This window comes from Catharus ustulatus, chromosome 12 (assembly GCF_009819885.2).
Source record: "Catharus ustulatus isolate bCatUst1 chromosome 12, bCatUst1.pri.v2, whole genome shotgun sequence".
Classification (NCBI taxonomy): Eukaryota; Metazoa; Chordata; class Aves; order Passeriformes; family Turdidae; genus Catharus; species Catharus ustulatus.
This window is the reverse complement of record NC_046232.1, coordinates 2,827,813-2,851,737: the sequence shown is the minus strand read 5'-3', so window position 1 is coordinate 2,851,737 and position 23,925 is coordinate 2,827,813. Positions and strand designations below refer to the sequence as shown.

Below are 23,925 nucleotides of genomic sequence, written 5' to 3'. Positions count from 1 at the left end.
TTGGGAGTGCTCGGTGTCGTCTCACGACCACTGGCACGACACGTCTCTTAACTTCCCTTCATCCGGCCGCTCCATCCCTGGGGCGGGGCGGTGTGGAGCGCCTGAGGCTGCGGCTGAGGGAGGGACCGAGCCCCACCCACCCTCTAGGGCGCCCGCCATGACCCCGCCTGTGCTCCGCCCCGCCCACCTTCGCTGGAAACCTCCGAGCCGCCAGGGGGCGCGGTGGCCGTCGTTGGTTTCCGGTGCCTGCCGCCAGCTTCCGCTCTCTTTCCGCGGCTGCCGCTGCCATGGTGGGTCCGGGACTTGCCATCCGCCGCCATCCTCGGGCGGGCCCGCGCCGCCGGCGGCGGGGAGCGGCCGAGGGGACCGGAAAGGACCGGGGCGAGGGGCGGTGGGGGGCGGCGGGAGCCGGGATGGCTGGGGAAAGGGGAGGACTGAGGCGAGGGGCGCTGGGCCTGGGCTCGGCGAGCCTGACCGGCGGCCCTCCCGCCTTCCCCGCCTAGGGGCGCGTTCGCACGAAGACGGTGAAAAAAGCGGCGCGGGTGATCATCGAGAAGTACTACACGCGCCTAGGGAATGACTTCCACACCAACAAGCGCGTGTGCGAGGAGATCGCCATCATCCCCAGCAAGAAGCTGCGCAATAAGATTGCGGGGTGAGGAACTGCGGGCCTTGAGTGGGCTTCGGGCACTGCGGGGGCCCGGGTGGGCTTTGGGCAGCTGGGAGTGTCCCGAGGAGGGCTTTGGGCCTCAGGAAGGGCCTGGGGAATTCGGGTACGGCATGGGGGTTGCTGCTGGGCCCTGCATTCGAAAGTGATTACGGTCCCGCCCGTGGCCGGGTCATTGATAGTGCAGGGAGAGGAATGCGAGAGTTTTCCCGTGTTTGGGGGAGGGGTCTATGTCTCCCCCAAACCCTGTTACTGTCGGACACTGTCTCTCATGTCCCCTGGAGGTGGTGGGACATTGCCGGGGTAGATGATGGCAGCTTCATCCTGCCGTGGTTCCAGGATTTAGGGTGTGGGGAAGGGTGACATGAACTCTGGGAAAGCCCAGGACATCCCCGTGTCCCCGCAGGTATGTCACCCACCTGATGAAGAGAATCCAGAGGGGCCCTGTCCGCGGCATCTCCATCAAACTGCAGGAGGAGGAGAGGGAGAGGAGGGACAACTATGTCCCAGAGGTGAGGCTCCGGGTTCCCCACCGCTCTGTCCTGCCTTGCTGTATCTCCATAAACCGTTACCAGTTTCTGTAAAGCAAGCTCTCAGCCAGGAGGAGCTGAGGAGGGTTTGGATCAAGAGGGCTGAGGTGGATCCCTCCAAAGCTGCTACCAGTGATGGGAAGGGAAGCTGGCTTCTCGTGGTTTAGTTTTCCTAACTTAAGATTCGGGAAGAAGTAACTTGATGGGAAGCAGAATGGTATTTCAGAGTGGCTGAAAACCTGCCCTGCAGCTGGCATTCCCACAATGGAGGATTTTGGTAAAACCCCATTGCCTTAACCTTCTGTTTGGATAGGGTCAAGATCCCACCTGTCCACCTGGGTGAAGTGGTCCAGACGGGCTTCCCTTGTTCCAGGAATATGATCCCATTGCTCCTAAATCCTGTAGCCTTCAGGCAAGAATATCTTGCCCCTTTCCAGATCTTCCCAGTCAGCTCCTGGCAGAGCTGTTGCTTTCTGTGCTGGTACCAGAGAGGGATTACAGGGAAGGGAGTCCAAGCAGGGCAGGAGTGTCCATGCTGCAGCTGTTGGTGCAGTGTCAGCACACAAACATTGTGTGGTTTCTTAGAAAAACCCTTGTGTTACATAGCTCTTGGGGAAGGCTGGAGGAAGTCTACTGGGAATAAAGAGGAGGAGAGCACAGCTCCTGGAGGTGGGACAACCTTTTGGCGCCATGGTGGGTTTGTGTCACAAGGCAGCCGCAGTGTCACTGAGCACTGCGAGGACTGGTGCAGTTGAGCCTCCAGTGCCAGCTCCTTAGCAGCTTTGGCCTGGAGCAGGTTGGGCCTTGGTTTCCAAAGATTTGCCACAAAACAGGCTTTTCCCTCTATTGCCTCTTATATTGTTCAGTCAGGAAAGCTGTTCCATCAGGATGCTTCTGGCTCTGTTGCTGGCACTGTTCCCCACAGCACTGGGCTGATGCTGGAGTGGCTGTGGGGACACCCAGGTAGTTGTGGGACTTCATTGATTATAACTTTTCTCTCCCCTCTGTCCCCAGGTCTCTGCCCTTGACCAGGAGATCATTGAAGTGGACCCAGACACCAAGGAAATGCTGAAGCTCCTGGTTAGTGGCCATAACTGTTCCCTGCCCAGTAGCTGGCCTATCTGTGGCACACGTCCTGCTGCCCTGAGTGGCTGGATGGTGTTAAGGGCGTCCTTCCACCTGGGGTCCTGTGGGATGATTAAAGTATGGCTTTTGAAGGGGCAGAGGCATGGGGGCTTTGCCACCAGCAGGGTAGGGGTGTTCCCTGCCCTCCATTCTGATAATTCCCTCACCAAGGAGTCAATCTCCAGAGCAGGATGGTCTCCCCTTCGAAAACCTGTGTCCACCCTTTGTGCTGCTACAGCACCTTCCACTTCCCACACCTTCCCGGAGGAACTTGCCTCCACTGTCAGTGGGTTGGATTCTGTGACTGATCCCATTGTTCCTATGCTTTTTTTCAGGATTTTGGCAGCCTGTCCAATCTGCAGGTGACACAGCCCACAGTGGGAATGAACTTCAAGACACCCCGAGGAGCTCTCTGAGTCAGTCCCTAGGTGTTGCTTTTCCAATAAACGTGAGGAAACCATCTCGGGCCTGCCTGGTCTTTAGACACCCAAGGGATGAGGGAGGGTGGGTTCTTGGGGTGCTGCATTGGAGCATGCACAGGATTTAATACCTTCACGTGTGGCAGCATCTTTTTGTGTTTTATCATGGCAGTTTGGGGTGTGAGGTGTAAAGCTGGTTTTTTAGAGGCTCCCCTGCCTTTGGGACAGCCAACCATGGTGTTCCCTTGGAGCTTGTGGGAGTCTGTCCGAGGTTTGCCTGTGCTTTTTCCAGGTAGACAGCCCAGGGATCATGCTGTGCCACAATAAAAGTTGCTTTTTATAACCTATTGGTCATTTTTCAAGTGCTTAAATGGAAGGGAAAAGTCTTACATTTCCTTGATTAAATGAAATTAAGGAGACCTTGATGTGTCCCTCCAAGGAAAACTTGCTTAAACTAGTTAAACACAGCTTAAACCGCCACCACCTCACTCTGGAATAAAAAGAAAGTATTTTGTGTTTTGAGGAGGAAGGTCTGTATTTATGTTTGTTGTGAAATTTAGTTTAATTAGTTACTTAAAAAAAAAAACACTGCAATAACTATAGCCGGTACTTAAATAACACAATGAATACTCTTGAGCTGCAGTCAGTTTATAAATCATCTGGCAGCTCTTAGAGTGATGTTTTTGCTGCTCCAGCCACCTGTTCCTTACAATTTTCTCTTCATTTTGGTCTTCTTGCAGTAAATGTTAAATTTGCTTTGAACCCAGTATGCTGCGTAGCCTGAGGTTCCAGGGATAAAGTCATGGAGTTCCCCCTCGTATTTCTTCATGTCCCGTGCAGAGGCATAGCCTGCAGAGGGAAGATGGGTTCACTGAGTCCCTTCTCTATCTGCCCCATCTACAGCCCTCTCCAAGGTGTATTTACCTGTCACCATGTTATTTATTGGGTATTTCTGGAGGGCACGGTATGGAAATTCTCCCTGGGCAGGTGCTTCAGAGTCTGTTTCTTCACTGCTGTATTAGGAGGGAGAAATATCTGTTAGGACTGCTTGGAATCAGGCATGCACACAAATCCCACCACCCAAGGCTGGAAGATACCTCTCAGCCAGGTCTAGCACTTCCTCCTCTGTTTCTTCCTCACAGTCGTTTCTTGCTGCTTCTGGTTCGTCTGTCAGATTTTCGTTGGGCTGTGAATATCAGCGTGAGGATGAGTTACAATTGTGCCCTGGGTCACCTGCAGAGCACCTGCGACACACTGAGTGCATTAATTTTTAGGGCTCCATTATTTTAGAATAATTCAGAGTTAAATTTTAAATCTAAGGGCATTCCTGCTTCAACAGTGCTGGGAAGTTGCTTTGAGAGGAGAGTGGGCAGTGATATGGGGAAGGAAAACATCACACCAAAGGGCTGAGCTCAGCCTGTGGCAGTTCCCTGGAACAGCACTCTCCTGGGAGGCTAGATCTGTCTGGGCAAGGGAGACAATCCTTCCAGTGCTGTCCCCCTCAGGATGTTATGCTGGGAGGGACACACAGCAAGCACAAGGAATCAGAATATCACCTCTCGGGGAAGAAATTATTTCTGATGTGCAACCTCCACCTCTCCTGCTGCAGCTTAAGGCAGTGTTATCCTGTCCCTTGGTTCCTGGGAGCAATGCCTGACCCACACACAGCTCCATCCTCCTCTCAGGGAGTTGTGCAAAGCCAGAAAGTCCCTTCTGTGCCTCCTTTTCTCCAGGCTGAGCCCTGCCAGCTCCCTCAGGTGTTCCTGGTGCTCCAGACCCTTTCTTCCCTTCTCTGGACCTGCTCTAGCACCAAAATGGCCTTCCTGAATTAGAGGGATCCAGAACTGAACACAGCACTCAAGCTGGGGCCTCAGCAGTGCCCAGTGCAGGGGAAAAACCACTTCCCTGGTCCTTCTGGCTGCACTACTCCTGACACAGGCCAGATGCCCTTGCCATTTTTGGCCACCTGGACTCATGTTTGACTGCTGTTGATCAGCACTCCCAGGACCTTCCTTGCTGGGCTGCTTTCCAGCCACACATCTCAGTCTGTAGCTCTGCAGGGGTTATTGTGGCCAAAGTGCAGGCCCCAGACCTTGGCCTTTTTGACCCTCATTCAAATGACCTCGGCCCATTGATCCAGCCTCTCTGGGTCCCTCTGCTGAGCTTTCCTAGCCTCCAGTAGAACCATGCTCCCACTTGCTGAGTGGTGGACTCAGTCCCCTCCTCCAGCCAGGAAGTGGTGTCAAAAGCTTTGCTGCTGTCCAGGTAGGCACATCCACCAGCTGTGTCCCCTCATCATGAATGGAAAATCAGGTTGTCACATAGGACCTGCCCCTCCTAAATCTGTCCCGGCTAGGTCTGATCTCTTGGTTTTCCTGTATGGCACTCAAGGTGATCTCCATAACCTTCCCTGCGCCACACTGAAAGACCTGCAATTCCCTAGATCCTCCTTCCAGCCCTTCTGCATGGGTGTCACATTGCTACCTCATCATCTGGGACCTCCCCAGTGAGCTAGGACTAATGATAAAGGATGAGGAGTGGCTTGGCAAGCTCTTCTTCCTGCTTCCCTCATCACCCTGGGATGGATCCCATCCAGACCCATGGACTTGTGAGCATTTAAGTGCCACAGCAGGTCACTGACTGCCTCCTCCTGGATTTCTGGGGTTCCATTCTGCTCCCTATCCCTATCTATCAGCTCCGGGGGCTGTTTGTCCTGATACAACTGGTCTTAGTGTTGAAGACTGAGGCAAAGAAGATGTTAAGTACTTCAGCCTTTTCCCTAGTCTTTGGTGATGGACACTCCTATAAAAAATGGAGGTTTTCCTTGGCCCTCCTTTTGTTAATGAAGTATTTATAAAAGTATTATCCTTTGCAGAGGTGGCCAGATTAAGTTCTAACTGAGCTTTTACCTCTTCAATTTTCTTCTTTCTGCATGACCTAAGGACATCCTTAAATGCTTCCTGAGTTGCTTGCCCCTTTTCCCAAAGGTGATATGTGTCTTTTTTTTCCTGAATTCCTGTGAAAGCTCCCTGCTCAGCACAAGCTCCAGCACATACATGTGTTTTACAAATTTTTCATCTTACCTGTTCTTCAAGGGTATCTGCCTTCTCCCAAATAAACCAGCCAATTTTCCTTCTGATTTCTGCCAAGAACAACAAAACAAGTGACTGTGCGAGTATCAAAGAACAGGATGTGGTGCTCACAGCCCCTGTGCTGCCCTGCAGGTGCCTCTGGGAACAAGCCCAAATGCATGGTCCTGCCCCTGGGCCAGGGTAATCCCAAGCACAAAATCAGGGTGGGCAAGAATGGATTGAAAATAGCCCTGAGGAGAAGTACCTGGGAGTGTTGGTAGATGAGACTCTCATGGATGTGACCTAGCCATGTGTCCTGCGTTTGTCCCACAGTGTGGGCAGCAGGTGAGGGGAGGATTCTGCCCCTCTGGCCCACTCAGGAGCAGCAGTGCTCCTCCAGCTTCTCCAACAAAAGGACATGGAGTTTCTGGAGAGAGTCCAGAAAAGGCCAGGGGTATGCTCCAAGGACTGGAGTCCCTCTGCTCTGGAGCCAGGCTGGGAGAGCTGGGGGTGCTCACCTGGAGAAGAGAAGGCTCCAGGGAGAGCTCAGAGCCCCTGCCAGTGCCTAAAGGGGATCCAGTGCCTGGAGAGGGACTTGGGACAAGCGTTTGCAGTGACAGGACAAAGAGGAAAGGCTTCAAACTGAGGGCAGAATTAGATGGGATATTGGGAAGAAATTCTTCCCTGTGAGGGTGATGAGGGCCTGGTACAGGTAGTCCAGAGTAGCTGTGGCTGCCCCATCCCTGACAATGTTCAAGGTCAAGCCATTCTGTGGTAATAGATGGATCATACTCTGCCCTCTGGGAGGAAGAGCCACTCCCAAGCAGAAGGAAAAGTCCCTCCCTACAAATAAGGAGCTGTCAGTTCTAGTTTGCACCAAGGCTGCACTCATGGGGGATTTCCCTGGGAAAATATCCCCAGATTAATTTTTTTGCCTGACCTTCTTGCAGGCAGGCAGGGGGCAGGACGAAGTGGCCCAGAACCACCGAGGGCATCTCTGTGGTGCCGGTGTCTGCACACACTGAGAGGTAACAGGAGTGAAAGACCGTGGCTCTGCCTTCCAAGTAACTGAGGCTCTCGTGTATGCTGGAAAAGAGAAAGAGAGCTGGTTTCCAAAGGAGAACCTGGAAGCAAACCAAAAACTGAAATGTTAAGAGGGGTATTGTCATTAAACCTGCTCTGATATTTTTGCTAAAAGCACCTAATTTTCTGTGATTTTCCAGCTGTGAGACACTATCAGTCATGTCCCATTACAGTCCCAGCTGCCAGCACCTCCCAAGGGCAGCCCAGAGAAGGGAACAAGGTAAATGTATTTTTAGGGATTACACAGTCCCACTCTGCTCTTGAGGTGAAACCACTTTGAGGAGGGCAAAGCCAGGATTTTTCTGCAATTATCCTTCCTATCCACACTGGTTCCTGCTCACACAGCTGAGCAAGGAAGTGGAGGTGGAGGGTGCTCCAGCTCTCGCTGTCCTCCTTAGAGGGGAATTAAATCTTGTTTGCTGGGTTTAAGGATGAGTATAATGATTACATTTTTTCACAAGAAACTATCTAACTATATACATTGAATATATTTTTTTTAAATTAGCCAGAATTCCCCTGGGGGACAGGCTGGTCTGGCAGCACCTTCTTGCAGAAGAAAAGTTGTTATTTTGTGTTTATTGGAATTCCCCTCACTCAGCTGGAGCAGGTGGCTGAAAGATTCCAAAATTTGAAGCCAGTTTTAAGCATTGGTGTGTTAAAAAAATACTACTTAGTCCAGCCTAGCAAAGCCTAAAAGAAATATTGTGGCTTCCTTTCTCATAAATATATTTACATTACTAAATAATTAATAAATACAAATATTCACTGATATTGAGGAAAATCCTGAAGACGTTCCTTATATTTGTACAAATATTCCATAGCTCTCTGTTTTTTTTATATTAAGCATTTTAGCCCTTTTCTATCCATTTTTATCCCAGCACTTCCTTTCAGCATTAATTCACACTGGCTTTTTAGCACCAGGTTACTTCTTTGGGAATTTTATCACCTCTAAGATGCTGAATTTCCAGCAGATAATTCACAGCCAGCAAGAAACCAGCACAATTAACTTAATATGTATCACAGTTAAGCCTGTCTCAACACATGGATGGTTTTTCTCTGTTCTGAGAAATCTGCAGCTTAGTGTGGATGCAAGTTTACTTGACTCCACTGGGCAATGAGATCCTGGTAGAGCCACACCATGACTTTAAAAACACCCCCTTGATTTTTACAGGATGTCAGTATCCATTTAATACTTTCCACTAAATACATTAAAGCCTCCTTTGCCCACCTGCGGGTGTCGGGGTGGGCGGCATCACTGCTGAAGAGGTAGTCAGCATCCAGCCAGTGGGTGATCGTCCCGCCACCGTCCGCTGCAGGGGACAGGGAGTGAGAGAGGTGGGCATCCAGGGGTGACCTGGGATGGGGACAGCTGGCTGTGGGGCTGCAGACAGGCCCTGAAGTGGAAGCTGTGATAGGCTCCCCATGGCTGTGGGACTCCCATTTCTCCCCTGAAGGTTGTGCAGGGGTTTTCCTCAGTGTGGGGGCACCACTGACTGGCCAAACTCATGCTCTGCCCTGTTGTGTGGGTCTCAGACCTACGAAGGAGTGACAGCCCCCACTGCTGTGTCCTGCTGAGGAACTATGGGGCTGTGCTCCCCTTCTAATTCCCCCTGAGTGGTGACAAGGCTGTGCTCCTCCCAATTCCCCCGCGGATTCCTGCCAGCTCGGTGCCCCGGGGCTCCCCTGGACTTCGCCGTCGTCCGGGCCCACTCACCCCAGAGCCCCCGCAGGCCCGGGCTGACGCTCTGCGAGAACCAAGCACGTTGCCCGCGGAACATCGCGAAACCCGCCCTGAGGCGAGGCGACGGCGGGACTCGCTCTGAGGGAAGGCGGGACCCGCCCTGAGGGGAGGCGGGACCTGTCCTGAGGGGAGGCGGGACCTGCCCTGAGGGGAGGCGGGACCTGTCCTGAGGGAAGGCGGGACCCGCCCTGAGGGGAGGCGGAACCTGCCCTGAGGGGAGGCGGGACCTGTCCTGAGGGGAGGCTCTGAGGGGAGGCGGGACCCGACCTGAGGGGAGGCGGGACGTGCCCTGAGGGTCTGAGGGGAGGCGGGACCTGCCCTGAGGAGAGGCTCTGAGGGAAGGCGGGACCCGCCCTGAGGGGAGGCACTGGCGGGATCTGCCTGAGGGTCTGAGGGAAGGCGGGACCCGCCCTGAGAAGCTCAGCGGGAGGTGGTAACTGCCCGGGGGGGAAGCAATGCGGGGGAAGCAATGGTGGGGAAAACCCGGCGAGAGGGAAAACGGCTGGAGCTGTGCCGGAGAGCTTTAAGCTGGAATTACGGAAAGGTTCTTCCCCCACAGTGTGGCCGGGCACTGGAACAGCACCCCAGGGCAGCCCCAAGCCTGACAGAGCACTTGGACTTGTGCTCTGAGGCACGGGGTGGAGTTCTGGGGTGTCCTGTGGAGACATAGGAGTTGGACTCTATTCTTGTTCTCCTAGAAGTTTTTATCAAAAAAAAAAAAAAAAAAAACAAAAAAAAAAAAACCCCAAAAAAAAAAAAAAAAAACCAAAACAAAACCCTTGCATTTTGCTGACTCTGGAAGCTGCTTGCAGAAAAATTGCTTGTATTTCATAAAGCACAAATGAGGCTTGTTTAATGCTTCAAGCTTCTCAGGACAGCCCATCCCCTGGGAACTGTTGCCAGCAGCAGCAGCAGTGCAGCAACATCCCAAGTACCTCAGAACCCCAAAGGATGCTGGATAAAACAGAGAAGGTATTTCTGGACATAGTCCTGAAATCCAACTCTTAATCAGCCTCTGGTGTGGGCATGTGTTGTTCTCCCACAGACAGGGGATTTTTGAGTAAACCATCAAAATATTTCTTAAGAAAGAACATAAAAATCCCACAGATGCAATCAGGGCAGACTTCCTCATTGTAGGAAGATGATGATGTGTCCTTTGGAGACAGCGTTATTTCACATTGCCTCTACAGAGCTTTCAGTTTCTGCAGTCGACTCCACTCCTGTCCTAATTAGGGTGAAGCTCTCCTGGTGGAGAGGTTACCCAGCCATTATTCTGGTGCTCTTGAGGATAGGAAAGGTAGGGAGATTGAGGTGGTGGAAAGCACTTTGGTGGCCCTTCATGATCCATGGGAGGAGGCCAGGACATGTTCCACAGCTCTTTGGGCTCACACAACAGTTTGTGCTGCTCCCCTGGGGTCTCTGGGAGAGAAGCTGGAAACCTTTTCCCCTTTCCCAGGCCACTTTCTCTCACACAGGACCACTGCTGGGGCTGTGTGGTCCCCACAGTGCATCACTGCAGACAGGACTGCATGCTCTGTCCTGCTGTCCCGTGCTTAGTGATGAGCACTGTGCACAACCACTCAGCCATGACAACCCCACCTGTCCTGCCTTGAACACCCCTCTGATGAGCCCAAAGGGATTCCCATAACAGGGCCTTGCCCTTCAGCAACCTCCCATGAGGGTGTTGGAACTGCAACATCCTGGATTTTCCTAATTCCTAAACAAAATAAAATTGGTTATAATGAAAACACTATGGAACAAGACAATATCCATCAAAAATCTCAAGTGGATGTTCTGTGACACCATCACAGAAAATTTTAATGTACCCAAGAAGAGACATGGGATGCCCTTGATCCCATACACATTACTCTGCTTAAATCCATTTGGATACAATATTCCTCAAGCAATCATTCTGATTTCTTCATAAAATAAAAATGAGCTGTAGCATTGGTTTTGGGTAGTGTCATCAATCCCCCACAGTACAACAGAGGACTGGCCCCAACTTCTCCACGGGGTCAAGCACAGACAGAAAACCAGAGCTTAAATTCACCAATACACACATCTGCTTCCCCCAGGCTCAGCTTTACACCACACACTCCAAGGTGCATCAGCCAGAGCTCTACTCCTTGGAGTGAGCACCATTCCCTGCCATCGCTCCTTCTTTGTCCCACCCTATGTCCCCAAGGCTCTTTACCCCTTTTTAAACCTTGTACCTTCCCTTCAGAACCACACATGAGCCTCCAGCCAGGCATATCAGATACCATATCAGCAAAAAAAAAAAAAAAAGAAAATCTTTTTTTTATTGATGGAAAAATGGTCCTACATCTTCTCAGTAGGAAAAAAAAAAGCACAACTGATCATAATGCCACCAGGGCTACATACCCACCCACAACCCAGTGGCCCTTACAGCCTGTGAAATCAGTTTGGGCTGTCAGATTACTCTGAAGACACATTTTAAGGACTAGCAGTTTATTAAGGTATAAACATCCTGAAAAATTTGGAGCAGTGAAGAGCTACCATTGTTTTTTAAGCAGTAATTTCATTTTTAGCTACATGCTCAAAAAATCTGCAGCAATTCCTTGATGCTGTGGCTAAGTGATATTTTTAACAAGGCTTATTAGCAAATTTCTGAAAGGCAGTTGATCACTCTTGTGGATATGATGAAGAATGGATACAAGCTTGAGAAGACTTTGACTTGCAAGAAGAATTTCTTAGATCTGCACAGAGAAAGTAGATTGACATCAGTCACTCTAGTGACACCTTCAACTATAATTATTTTAGAACTAAAAACCAGTTTCCTCAGAGCAGTCTGGCTGCAGTGTCCTTTCAGAACCACCTTCCAGTGAGATTCAGGTAAAAATCCTGCAGAAACTCCTTTTCTGTCCTCTCCTTGGTGGAGCTCAGAGTTCAACTAAGAAGGATCCTTTGTTTTCTACCCCAGGGAGTTTGTCCTGCTCTCAACTCTTTCCATGCCAGCTCAGTAAATCCTCGTCCCCAGCCCACAATGAAGTCACCCATGTCCCACCTCCACCCAGACTTGTCATCCCCCACCAATGTCCCACCAACCAAACCCAGGGTGCTGTGTGGGCACAGCACATTCCAAACCCTGCCCTGGGGCCAGGTTTGCACCCTCACTGCCCAAAGGTGAGTGACAAACCAGAGAAGTGACTGTATACAACTTCTTAGAGCTCTGCACGAAGTGGGGATTTCAGGTAAGGGTTCCTGTCAAGGCTTGTCCCAGGCACAGTTAATCATAATCCAGCCTTTAACAGGGCACATAACTGTTTCAAACCAGGGTTAGATCAGCTGGGCCACATATTCAGTTTATTTTCCCTATCAAGTATTAAACTGGAATTTCCCCATTGCTAAATCCAGATCTGTTACACGCAGATAGTTTGAAGAACTTGGAGCCCTCAGACTGAGACACCGGTGAATAAACCCAAAAAGTGTTTCTGGTTTGTACTTCTTGAATTCCAGATGGCGCTGCCCTGCCACAGGGTTAAACAGCCTGCCATCCACCCTGTGGCACAGGGATCTGGAGTATGGTGACTTCCTGCTCCTCCTCTCACAGCATACAGCACGTCGGGGCCTGAGGGCGCTTTAGGGGACCTGCAACAACCCTCTGCAGTATCTAGTTGGCACAGCAACAACATGCAGAGAAGATTTTCTCCAAAGTTCTCTTTTTTTTTTTCTTTTTGGAGCAAAGGACTCTTGTAGGCACGGAATGGCCAAAACCAGGCCAAAATAGTGGGCAGAAAGAGTGCAGGAAGAGTTTTGTGTCCCCAGTCAGCATTGATATTACCTACTTTTTGGGTGTGGTTGCTTCTGCTCCTCAGCTTTTCAAACCCTCCCCCCACTACCGAAATGGGCCTGTGTTTCCCTTACTGGCATGGCACACAGTATAGGAATAACTCACCATGAATTATCCCAGACACAGCTCAGAAGTCTGGTTCTGCAGGAAAGAAGTGCAGAGCGTTAGACTTGGTGGCAAATGGCACCCCCTCTCCCCTGTCCCCACAAGGTTCCCCCCAGAAACAGCCCCAGTGTGGTAAGCAGAGAGTTGCCCTCAGCTATAACTGAGGCTAGGTCACCACCATCAGCCCCGACCACTGCGTCCTTCCTTATATTCACACAACATAAAGCAAAAGTTCACTGCATGACGCATCACCTTCTAGTTAAATTCACCAAGGCAGGTATGGGATGACCCGGTATCACCAAATCCCTAAGGATTAACACCAACATGTATCCTCCCTGAATCCTTCACAGGTACATGTAACAGCCTTTTCAGCTACAATTAAAATTAATTTTCTATGTCTAATACAAGACCTTCAAACCCCGCTCTGTTACAACACCCTGCTTCCCAGGAGAAGGAACATGCATGGATATAAAGACAGCATGGATACAAAGCAAGCAGCTCCAGCATGCAGGAGGGAAGGCACAGCATACCCCATCGGTAAATGCGTGGCTCCGCCATGGTAGAATGCGCCACCCTGCAACTGAAGGTGTCACCCCTTGTGGGGACGAAGGGCACATAGACCAGGCGCTGGAACTGCCACTTCTCGTCGAAGGACAAGTCTCCGTACTTGACGTCGGGAATGGGCTTGTCGTTCTTGAGCAGTTCGATGTCAATCTTGGGTGGGTGAAAGCCAGTGACGAAGCAGTGGAGAATATTCTCCTTTCCCTCCTCGGCGCGTGAACGGGCGTAGACTTCGACCTTCGGCGCCTCTGAAGAGAGGGGCGAGGGCGTGTGAGAAGCGGGGCTGCGGTGGCCATCGCCTCGATGCCAACACTCGCCCACCCAGCCGGGCATAGTGACCCGGACCCGCCGGGACCCCGCAGCCCTTGCCCCCCGCCAGGACCCGCCCCAGGCACTCACCGCCGGCCGCCTCCTGGCCGAGCAGCGCCAGCAGCGCCAGCAGGCTGAGCACCAGAGCCTCCCGCGCCATCCCTGCTCCTCGCTGCCCCGCCGTTTCCCGGAATGTCCCACCCCTGCCCGTTCTCCGCCTTTTATAGCCTCCGGAATCCACGGCCAATCGTGGCGCGCAGCGGCCTCTATGTCACCAGTCTCCGAGCAGAACGGGAGGTCTGGGGTTGTGCGAGCCAGAATGCTGCTTTCGCTTTCAGTTCCGCGCTGGGGGAGGGCAGAGACCCGGGGAGAGACCCTGGGGCGTGGGGCAACAGCGGCTGGACGTGAGCCCGGGTGGGCAGTGGCACCTGACCTGGACCAGCCCCGCTGTGGCCAAAGACCCAGGGCAGCGCCCGTCCCCGGGGGACTGCTGAGGCCACACCCCAAATCCTGGGGTCAGTTCTTCGGCCTTCACGACAAGAAGAACTTTGGGGGCTGGAGCGTGTCCAGGGAAGGGGAAAGAGCTGGCGAAGGGGCTGGGGGGACTCAGCGAGACCTTCGTTCTCTACAACTCCCTGGGGACAGCCAGGTGGGGTTGTGCTCTGCCCCCAGGGAACAAAGGAGAGGACAAGAGGAAACAGCTTCAAGTAGCACCAGGAAAGTTATAGATTGGAACTTAGAGAAAAGTTATTTTCTGAAAGGGCTGTCCAACCTCGCCACAGGTTGCCAGGGCAGTCATGGAGTCCTCATCCTAAAGGGATTTAAAAGCCCTGTGGATGTGGCACTTGGGGATGTGGATGGCCTTGGCCATGCTGGAGGAATGATTTGACTTGATGGTCAGAGAGAGCTTTTCCAACATAAATAGGAGTGAAAGTCACCTCTTGCAGAAGATTTTGCATCCAGGGCCAGTATTACACCAACAGCATATGGTGGAGCACGCCATCTACTTTCCTTTATGAACCTCTTTCAAAACCTGCATGGAATGTCTCATTCCAGCAGCTGCACGGTGAGACACTGGCTGTTGTTTGAGCACAGCACAGATTCCCCGATAAAACATGACAATTCTAAACACCAAAAAAACAGGTTTTCTGGTGCTTCCACCAAAGCCCAGCAAGGATAGGAATGCCACTGAGTGTCCCAGTAATGCTGCTTGGAAGGAAAATAAAGGGAAAAGAAAGAAAAGTCACTACTAGTGGGGAGAAAACAGCAGCATGATGTAAGTACCAAAACACTAAGTCCCTTTAGGACCTGTTTTCTTAATGTACCTCTTAATGCAACTCATTAAAATACAAATGAAATTAATCAAGCATGTATGGAGAACATCCCAAAAGCAGCAGGTAAATCAGGAGAAGCCAAGCAAAGGAAAATCGTGAAAACACTTGTTATCAGTTCCCACTGGCCCAGCCCCTGCTAGGTTTGCTGGCTACTCACGCAATGTTTATCTCAGTGTGGGGTAAACAGAGGCAGCTGTGGCCAGAGCCTTATCGAGGATCTCGGGGCTCCGGCAGAAATAATCCCTGAGTGCTCCATCGGTGGCAGAGCTGTTATTAGGGTCACCACATCAGGAGTCACCACCCTGGTCCAGCTGTCCCATGGGTGAATCTGGCTCTGCCCAAGTGGGCACTCTCCCGGCTCAGGGAAAGGATGGCAGGACATGGATCCTTTCTGGGCCCTTTGGGATGTGAATCCCTGGCAATGAATCTACTGTAACCCACACCACCTGTCAGAATTTCTCAGTAAAGAGGAGCACAACTCTTCCACATGATGTTTCTAAAAAGCCACAATGATTTGGTAAGAGTCGCCAGATCTTCCCCTTCTGGGACATTTCTGCTTTTATTAGCAGACTATTGGGAGAATTATTTGGGAATAACATAATTAAGGTGCTGCTGGTATTCAGGGGGATAAGAACGACACGCTACGCTTTGTGGGATGCAGAAATTTATAGCGTTAGTGTTGACTCCTGTGCCCGGTGGTATCTACCAGAATATTCAATCCCGACGGGGACACATCCCACCAGTTTTCCATAACTCCGCAGAAGGACACCAGCTCTGAGAACGCCATGGCAGTCCAGGAGCGAGGCGAGCAGCGGGGAAAGCTGCGCTGGGGTGTTCTGTGCTCCGAGAGCCACAGGTGGAGTCACCGGACCTCTTCACCCTCGCTGCTCGCGCGGGGCACGGCGCGGCTGGTGCGCAGGCGCACGGTGCCGCTGGGAGCCGCCATGCTGTACGGCAGGCGCATGCCGGGGCGGCGGAGGCGGCCCATAAAAGGGGCGGCGGGGGCAGTGTGGCCCTGTAGAGGGACCCGGGACGGACGGAGGGTGGGTGAGTGGGAGGCGGCGGCGGCACCGGCACCGTGGGATGGCGGAGGGCGGCGAGCACATTGTGAGTGCCTGCCCTGCTCCGCGCCCGCTGCCGCCTCCCAGCGGCTGTTCGCTCTGGAGCCTGGTGGTGTCTCAGCCCAGCCGCGCTGGTGCCGTTCCGTGCCGGTATTCGCTGGTGCCGGCAGCTTCTGTGGGCTGAGCCTGCGGGTCTTGTCCTCGCTGGCAGTGCCGCTGGCTCCTGCTTTTCTCTTTTCCAGCTGTGAGCCCTGTGGGTTGCCTGGCACCACCAGCAGAGTGAGGGGGAGGTTGGGTGCTTCCCCCCACCGCACCCCCCCCATCCCACTTTGGGTGCATGTTAGGGTTACCTCTCCCTTAGCAAAGAACCTGCTGCTTCCAAATCCAGATTCTCGAGGATTTTCTGCTGGTGGAAGATGCGCTTCTGCTGGAAGAGATGGCTGAGGAGGATGATGAACTCGACCTGTACAACGAGATGACTTTTGGATTAGGTAAGAGCTCAGGGGAGTCCTGGTGTTGGAGATACCTGGCAGCACCGGGGGGAGCAGACACCCTGGTGGGCACTGCTCAGGCATTCACCCGCCCTGCTGTACGCTGCTTCCCCCCTCCAAGACCGAGACTCCACAGAGGAGGATGTCCCAAAACTCCTGGTGGTACCGGAGATAAGCCCTGACGTGGCCAAAGCCCTGGTAGAGGCAACTGGAAGAGCAGCTGAGCAGCTGGAGGAACTAGCCGAGGACGAAGGTGGGGTAGGTCCAGAGGTGGAGCAGGTTAACTCTCAGTTGGAGGAAGAGGTAGAAGAGCTGGGAACTGAGGAACAGGAGGATGATCAAGAGTGCTTTGAGGAGCCTAGTGGACTGGGAGACCCAGCAGTGATGAGAGCTGTGCGGAGCAAGCCCCCGCTGGAGGTGATGTATGAGCAGATAGGGGGTCCTGCTGCTCCCCCTCCCTCCACACACCTGTGGGTCCTGCCCCACAGAGGGCACTGGGGGCAGGGAGGCAGACCTTTAATTCTCCTTTCCTTGCAGAGCCAGGACTCGGCAGTGCTGGACAGCAGGATTGGTACTTGCTGGGGAGAGTTTGGCAAGGAGGATATGGTAAAAATGTCCCTACCCATCTGGTGATGAGCCAGAGTGGCTTCTATGGTGTCCCCTGCTCTCTCCTCCTGTTCATTTGCCTCATGCCAACATCTCCCTGTTTTCCAGGCGACAATGGATTCCACGGCATGGGGCTCCTGCTCTGGCAATGTCCCACGCCACCTCATGCTGGAGGTGGGTACCTGCAGCCAGGCCTTCCGGAGGTGGCTAAGGGCTCCCCACTACTCTAGGACAAGGGTCACACAGGGAATTTGGGACACCTGGAGGTGCACAGATGTGTCTTGAGTGCCAAGGCAGCAAGTGCCCACCCAAAGCAGAGCCTGGGTTTAAAGGCAGAGCTGCTGAATTTGGGGGGACTGGGACCTCTATGTTGGGTGTTCCCTTGGGTCCCCAGCTGCTCCACACTACCAGGGTGGAAGCCCAGCTGGTGTATGGTCTTGGTTGAGCAATCACCAAAGGTTTTAGTGAGCTGACTGTTGCTGAGGGAACTAAACTGTTCCCAGCTGTGCCCTATTCCCACCTGCTGCTGCCTCCTCCTCCCAGCAGGATAAAGCCATCCTCCAAGTCCTGGAGAGACCTCCACCATCTCCCAACATGACTCTCAACTTCCTTGGCTCCCCTGCGCAGAGGGCCTGTGGGAGCTCTCCCCAGCTCAAGTGCCCTGACTTAAGACTGGTGTCGCCCAAGCCTTTCTCCCAGTGCTTCCTCCAGCAGGTAACAGGTTTGGGGACTCTCTTGCATCCTTTCTTTCTCTGCTTCTCCTGCTTGGAGGTGCAGCCTCTAGTACAGGCTTGTCTGAGTGACACCTGCTGTCTCCTGTTCTGCACCAGGGACCCCTGATGTCTCCTCGCTCCCCGTGCACTCCTCGACCCTTCCCACCAGCTTGCAGGCCCCCTCCACTCTTTGCTCCCAACCAGGTAATATGATGGGCTTTGAGCCACTGCCATGGTCCCACTGAGGTGGCCCTGGAGTGGCAGGGGAGAGTGGCAGTATCTGGGGGTAGTCCCCTGCCAGAGGAATGGGAACCAGAAGCCGGCACAGAGCTGGCTGACCCCCTGGGTTGGTCAGAGGGGAAGGCTCAGACCCTTGATGTCCTCTCTCCCTCTCAGACAGCAGGGTATGCACCTCCGACCCCTTTCCAGCCTGGGTCCCCCACTGTGGGCAGCCCACCAGGACCCTTGGGCATGTACTTCGGGCCCATGTCCTCTTCTGTGGACCCTGCTCTCTTCTTCAGCCCCTCAGCCATGGGCCAGCTGAACTTCAGGTAGCAGGAGTGGGATGTTTGGGTGGGACTGGAGGGCCCTACAAAGCAGCTGGGGGTCACCTCACTTTGGCAGTGTCCCAAAACCCCCCTTGACCCCTGTCTGGTGTCCCCTGCAGCACACCCAGCCACATGACCCAGCTGCACCCCCAGCACCAGCGCATCCTGATGCAGCAGCAGGGCAAGCAGGCGCAGAGGTATGGGGGCCTTTTGGTTGTAGGGGGGCTCTGGGTGGTCACAGTGGGCTGAGGTCTTCTCCTGTGCCAGTGTCTCCCCCAAGAAGCTGTGGTCACGTAAAGCAGACCCTTATGCTGGGCTGATGACTTCCAAGGAGAAGGACTGGGTTGTCAAGGTGCAGATGATGCAGCTGCAGAGTGAGAATATGGATGATGACTACTACTACCAGGTGAGCTCCTTCTGGCTGCACCTGTTACTTGCTCTCCTCGGGGTGGGGCTTTGGGAGCTGGAGAAACCCTCCAGGACTGGTAGAGGGGACTCCTGGCTTTGCCTGTTGTTACAGACCTACTACCACCAGCTGGAGCGCAAACAGGCGGAGGAGGAGCTGCTGGGCAGGCGTAACAAACCTCCCAAGCTGGTCACACCGTTCATCCAAAAAGTGGAGACCTATGACTCTGGTGAGAGGCTGAGGCAGGTGTTGGGGGGCTGGATGAGGAGTTCTGGGGTGTGGTGTCACTGTGTTCCTGCTCTTCCGTAGTGGTACGCATAGCTGGGTCGCTGGGCCAGGTCACAGTGTCTACCTGCTACAGCCCTCGCCGGGCCATTGATGCTGTGCACCATGCCCTCGTGGAGGAGGAGGTAGGTGGGTGAAGGGAAACTGGGCTGGTTGGGGCCCTGAATTGCTGGGAATGCTGCCTTAGGAGCTGTCTTGAGCAGTGGGATGGGGCGCAGAGTTGGAGGAGGTGCCATCTCAGTGGTGGCAGCTTGTGCCTGGGTGGGATTGGACTCTGGTCAGTTGTAGCTGGCCATGGTTTCCCCATGGGACTGCTCTGTGTCCTGAAGTCATCTCTGATCCCCAGGGAGCAGCTAGCACAGTGCTAGGCTGGTAGCAGTGTCTGGGGGTGACTGTAACATTTGTGCCTTCCTTTCTACCCTCCCAAAGGCTGCAGGGACCCACCGGTTACGGGCGCTGCACAGGATTGAGAAGGTGAGTGAATGGTAGTTTGGGGAAGGGCAGAATGGTCCAGGTGTTTTGTTTTCATCCAGGGATTTCTCTGAAGGGTCATCTACTCAGGTGGGATCCTGGATAAACAGTTGGTAGTGCTCCAAGCTTCCTCCTTACCCTGTGTTGTTTTACCAGCTCTTTCTGCAGCTGCTGGAAGTGGAGGAGGTGCAACAGAAAATGTCCATGGCCCTGAGAGAGCAACAACCCCACAGGGAGGAGAAGAAGACCCAAAAAGTGGAGAGTATCTACCAAGCCTTGAAAATCAGGGCTTGCAGCAGTGAAGAGTGAGTCTGCCATGGGGAGAGGGGAGCAGGCAGCATGTCCTGGTCCTTGTGGATCTGAGATGGTCATTGATGAGCAGGTCTGGATCACAGGAGGATTGGGTCCTTCCTTCCATGTGTCACTGCAGCCTGTGCTGACCCTGCCTGTGAACCTTGTCCTCCAGTGGAGCTGATGCTGGTCCTTTTGGGTGGACATAGATGTTCCATATCCCTCGGGATTTGTGCCAATGGAGTCTTTGTTCCCAGGGAGGCAGAAGATGAATTCCTGCAACTGCTGTGTGTGCGCAAGGGCAAGAAACTCATGGCCCGGCTGCTGCCCCACCTGATCCGAGAGCAAAGGGAGAAGATCCTGCTGACCATCACCCACCACCTGCCCTTCCTCATGAAGAAGGACATGCTGGATGAGGCAAGCACCTTCAGCCAGGGCAGGGATGGCCCTGGGCTGTCTCCTTCCTCCTTTGCTCTTGCTGGAGGTGGCACCCTGGGCAATGAGGGAGGCCTGTCTTGTGGGTTAGCCTGAGACAGCAGCCTCTTCCCGTCCTTGAGGAGGAGAAGGTCTCTAGGAGTCAGTGAGTTCTAGGTGGCAGTGACCCTCCCCTCCAAGTACTGGGATGGGGATGTGGTTGTGACAGGTCCAAGGGTCTCAGATTCCTGCTGTTCCCTCTGCCCTGCCCAGTCTCTCCCCCTGCTCTACAGCCCATTGAATGAGGTGGTGGGTGAGATGACCTTCAACAGACTCATTGAGGTCCTACAGGAGCTCACCCGGCCTCTACCTGAGTCTTCGGAGCTCCCCCTCACCATGGCCTTGAAGAACCAGGTATGTGACTCTCAGCCTCACTGTGTTCCTGGGGTGTCACTGCTGCTGGCTGTGACACTCCTGGTGCTTTCCTGCAGTTTGGCATCTCCTTGCTCTATTCCCTGCTGAGCCATGGAGAGAGGCTGCTGTCCTCACGTGTGCCACTGAAGCCATGCAGAGGGGACTTTGAGGCATGGTGAGGAACTGTGTGAGCTGGGGAGGGGGGTTTGTCACCATTCTGTGGGGTGCTTACCCCCTGTGCTGGTGCCCCCAGGACAGACACTGTGTACCTGATGTCCCAGGAGCTGTCACGCCTGCCTACAACCTCACTGGCAGAGCCTCTCTTCTTGCCCAGCAACCTTGTCTTGCTCTTCTGCCGCTACCTGGACAAGCAGACTGTCTACCACCTGGCAGCCAAGATGACTGAGTGAGTACTGCCTGGAATGGCTCCCTGCTTCTTCTGGGGATCCCTCAGGGGGGAGAGGAGCAGACAGCACTGAGGGCTCACTGCTTCCATCCCCCCTTGGAATTATCTTCAGATATCTACTGGGCTGAGCTGATCCTGGTGCCTTTCCTCCCATTTCTTTGGGACAGATCAGCAACATCCAACATACTCCAACATCATCCTTTCCCTGCAGATGCTCCCCGCTACCCACGGAAGCTGACCTGTTCTGCTGAGCCCTGGGGACGGGGTCCAGAGCTGGTGGTGCCAGGGATGGGCGGGGCCCGATACCGTGGCTTTGGAAGTGAACACTTACCCTGGTGCGGGGCACTCGGGGTGACACGGCCAGTGGCAGGGCTGGCACTGAGGGGCTGATGCCACCCTGTCCTGGTGTCTGGGAGCACGGGGGTGGGTGGGTGTAACTTATTTTGGCCTTGCCCCTGCAGTGGCGTGTAATGAGTCATGGCAGGGGACAAGGCAAGGCACAGGGGCGCTGGGAGCACCTGGGGGGGATTTTGTCTATAGCACAATCTGTACAGTGCTTGAAATAAAAAGGTGATTAATGAGCTCCTCTGCCTCCTGGGGACAGCTTATGTTGGATGCACAGTGGTCCTTTGGGCATTTCTGGGCAGGGAGACCCTTAGCCAGGGACAGGCATCTGGCAGGGAGAAGGGAGGGGTGCTCAGAGAACTGAGGAGGAGAAGGGAGTGCTTGGAGAGAGGATCAGAGGCCCCACACACCTGAGCACACAGGGAGGGGAGTGGGCTGGGAACGACAGGATGTGGTGGGGAAGATAAGTCAGAGCTTGTCCTGATAGGACAGTAAAGCAGTAAAGACTTGTGCAGGCACCTGGCAACACATGGTGGAGAGGTCTTAAACATATGAGGGTGGGTAATAAAGCATCCCTTGTCTCTGAGCTCCCAAAGGCTATTTAGTCTAGAGTCTTCCAGTTGTGGTCACAGTGAAGTACCTTGAAGTATCTTTCTAAGCAATTCTCACTACCTCAAGCTAGCTGATCCTCACTTCTGTGTCTGAGGCTGAATGTGTGCAATGTCTGCTCCCACTATGGGACCCTTGGTAGCTCTTGCCTGGTTTTATTGTGGGATTTCCCCTAATCCTATGGGACAGCTGGCCCTGGGCCATCTCCACCCAGCCAGAGGTCTAAACCTGACATCCAAAGCCTGATGTGTATTCAAAGGAGGTTTGCAGCAGAATGTTGTCTTATCTTCAGCCTACCCAAGGTCCAACCCTGAGGGGATGAAACTATTCCTTTAAAAGGGGATCCTTCAGGGGCTAAAGGGAGAATTTACAGAGAGTAAGGCTGTGAGAGTTTGGGTGGGATCTATCTCCACTGCTCATAAAGGTAGCTCAGTTTCTTCTGCATCAGCTGGCAGAACCTCCTAGCTCTTTTAGCAGCTGTATATCCTCCTAAAACTTCTCCTGCTCATCTTAAAGGATGTATATGTGTCTCATGCTGTATCCTTAGGTAGTTTTTTGGACAACCATGTTCATTCCTAGTCATCCTCTTCAAAATAGTGATACTGACAGGTGCTCTGTGGGGTGAGCCTCTCGTTCCAAACCCACTGAGGCAGTCTGGGAGGATTCCAGTGTGGGTCTCACCTGCTAGTGAAAGAATAGACCTTGCTGTTCCAAATGCCAGAGAGAATTTGAGGAAGGAGGGAGTTAGCAGCTGCTCATTGATAGCAGGAATTGGGGAGGACACTGGCAAGTCCTTCAGATAATGATAAGCTGTGTTCTGTTTTCTGTTTGCTTTTTGCCTGGCAGCCAGTGTGGATGAAGGATGGAAGTGTGACCTGGCTGCAACTACATACTAGACCAAGTTCTCTAGGATAGAAGGTTGGAGATTGCTGTTGGATTTTGCTGCTTCATTACAGCTGAGGGAAAAGGAAAACCCATCTCTTTGTTACTCCCCCACAGCCAAGTGGCTCACAGCACCCAGTGCTTCCCACCTAGAGAAACAGACCCTCTCCATGGGGCAGCACCCAGGAATGACTCCTACTGAGGGCTGTATTGCTGGTCAGGGACCCCCAGATCATTCATCTGCAGCTGGATGTTCTCCCTTAATCCGGATCTGATGGAAGTCTAGGGTGTCACATCTGCCCTGCACCCTCCTGTGCTCTCCTGAGAGGGTTGTTGGCCCTGCAAGACAGTGGTGACCCATGACATGGGCTGTCACTATCTTGGGGAAGAAGGGTGTATGGGGCTCATCCAGTGCTGTCTTGGGTATTGTATGGGGTTAATCCTGAAACATCTTCAAGGTGTGTATCTCATCCTGGCGTGTCTTGGGGGGTGTGTACGGGGCTTATCTGGGGATGTCTTGTGGGAGTATGGGGTTAATCCTGGGATGTCTTAAGGTTATGGTACTCAGCCTGGTATGTCTTGAAGTTATGGAGCTCATCCTGGGAGGTTTTGGTAGGTGTATGGTGTATGAGGCATCTTCAGGATATGGGACTCATCCTGGGATGTTCTGGGGCATTATAGGGTTCATCCTGGTCTACCTCCAGGGTATGAGGCTTATCTGGGGATATTTTTGGTGGTATAGGACTTATCTTGAGATGCTTTGAGGTATGGATCTCATCCTGCAGGTATGGTGTCAAATGGGGTGCATTATGGGCATTTTTAAGGTCTGAGGCACATCTTGTAAGATCTTGGTGGATGTATGACTCGTCCTAGGATGACCTAAATGGTTTAGGGCTGGGATGTCTTGGTGGCATATGGGGGTCATCCTGTGACATTGTCAGGGTCTGGGACTTATCCTGGAACACCTTAGGGGCGAATATGGTTCATCCTGGGACATCTTCAAGGTATGTGGCCCATTCTGCAGTGTCTGGAGTGGTATAGGGCTCATTCTGGGGTGCCTTGGAGTTGGTATGGGTTTCACGCTGGGACAGCTCTAGGTTATGTTTTCAGGGTGTGCAGGGCTCATCCTGGGATGGCTTTTTGCGGGGGGAAGGGGCTCAGCCTGGAGTGTTCTGGGTGATACGGGAGTGCTCCCCGGGCGGTCAAGAGGACAGGGGGTCACTGCCC

The 23,925-nt window shown here is 53.2% G+C and overlaps 4 protein-coding genes and 1 non-coding gene across 6 annotated transcripts; 3 read left to right on the top strand and 2 right to left on the bottom strand.

Annotated features, from left to right (window-relative positions):
* Nucleotides 1–201: 201 nt before the first annotated feature.
* RPS17 (ribosomal protein S17) lies at nt 202–2,782 on the top strand. Its single transcript, XM_033071076.2, has 5 exons — nt 202–290; nt 504–655; nt 1,074–1,179; nt 2,212–2,277; nt 2,658–2,782. The coding sequence occupies exons 1-5, from the start codon at nt 288–290 to the stop codon at nt 2,736–2,738; spliced, it is 408 nt and encodes a 135-aa protein (XP_032926967.1). The 5' UTR covers nt 202–287; the 3' UTR covers nt 2,739–2,782.
* LOC117002251 lies at nt 799–929 on the top strand. Its single transcript, XR_004419246.1, has one exon. It is a non-coding gene; the product is annotated as a small nucleolar RNA SNORA71 (small nucleolar RNA).
* A 242-nt stretch (nt 2,783–3,024) lies between the features above and the next one.
* TERB2 (telomere repeat binding bouquet formation protein 2) lies at nt 3,025–8,690 on the bottom strand. Of its 2 annotated transcripts, XM_033071075.1 has the most exons (7): nt 8,610–8,690; nt 8,124–8,205; nt 6,753–6,898; nt 5,825–5,883; nt 3,839–3,927; nt 3,666–3,754; nt 3,025–3,590 (listed from the first exon to the last, which is right to left on the bottom strand). In XM_033071075.1, the coding sequence occupies exons 1-7, from the start codon at nt 8,671–8,673 to the stop codon at nt 3,448–3,450; spliced, it is 672 nt and encodes a 223-aa protein (XP_032926966.1). In that variant the 5' UTR covers nt 8,674–8,690; the 3' UTR covers nt 3,025–3,447. The 2 variants fall into 2 exon arrangements, with proteins under 2 accessions (XP_032926966.1, XP_032926963.1); XM_033071072.1 differs by lacking the exons at nt 8,124–8,205; nt 8,610–8,690 and having other exon boundaries at nt 6,753–7,176.
* Nucleotides 8,691–10,917: 2,227 nt separating this feature from the next.
* B2M (beta-2-microglobulin) lies at nt 10,918–13,628 on the bottom strand. The gene is made up of 4 exons (XM_033071176.2): nt 13,513–13,628; nt 13,083–13,361; nt 12,553–12,588; nt 10,918–11,353 (listed from the first exon to the last, which is right to left on the bottom strand). Exons 1-3 carry the CDS (start codon nt 13,580–13,582, stop codon nt 12,575–12,577), a joined length of 363 nt encoding a protein of 120 aa, XP_032927067.1. The 5' UTR covers nt 13,583–13,628; the 3' UTR covers nt 10,918–11,353; nt 12,553–12,574.
* A 2,067-nt stretch (nt 13,629–15,695) lies between these two features.
* On the top strand, nt 15,696–21,213 carry PATL2 (PAT1 homolog 2). Its single transcript, XM_033070202.1, is given in 20 exon segments — nt 15,696–15,790; nt 15,792–15,863; nt 16,206–16,308; nt 16,430–16,725; nt 16,846–16,914; nt 17,023–17,088; nt 17,461–17,628; nt 17,745–17,831; nt 18,024–18,178; nt 18,295–18,372; nt 18,443–18,581; nt 18,696–18,810; nt 18,891–18,991; nt 19,296–19,340; nt 19,494–19,642; nt 19,886–20,045; nt 20,316–20,456; nt 20,534–20,631; nt 20,710–20,862; nt 21,074–21,213. Coding segments are annotated over 20 exon segments (2,325 nt in total). The 5' UTR covers nt 15,696–15,700; the 3' UTR covers nt 21,114–21,213.
* Nucleotides 21,214–23,925: the final 2,712 nt, after the last annotated feature.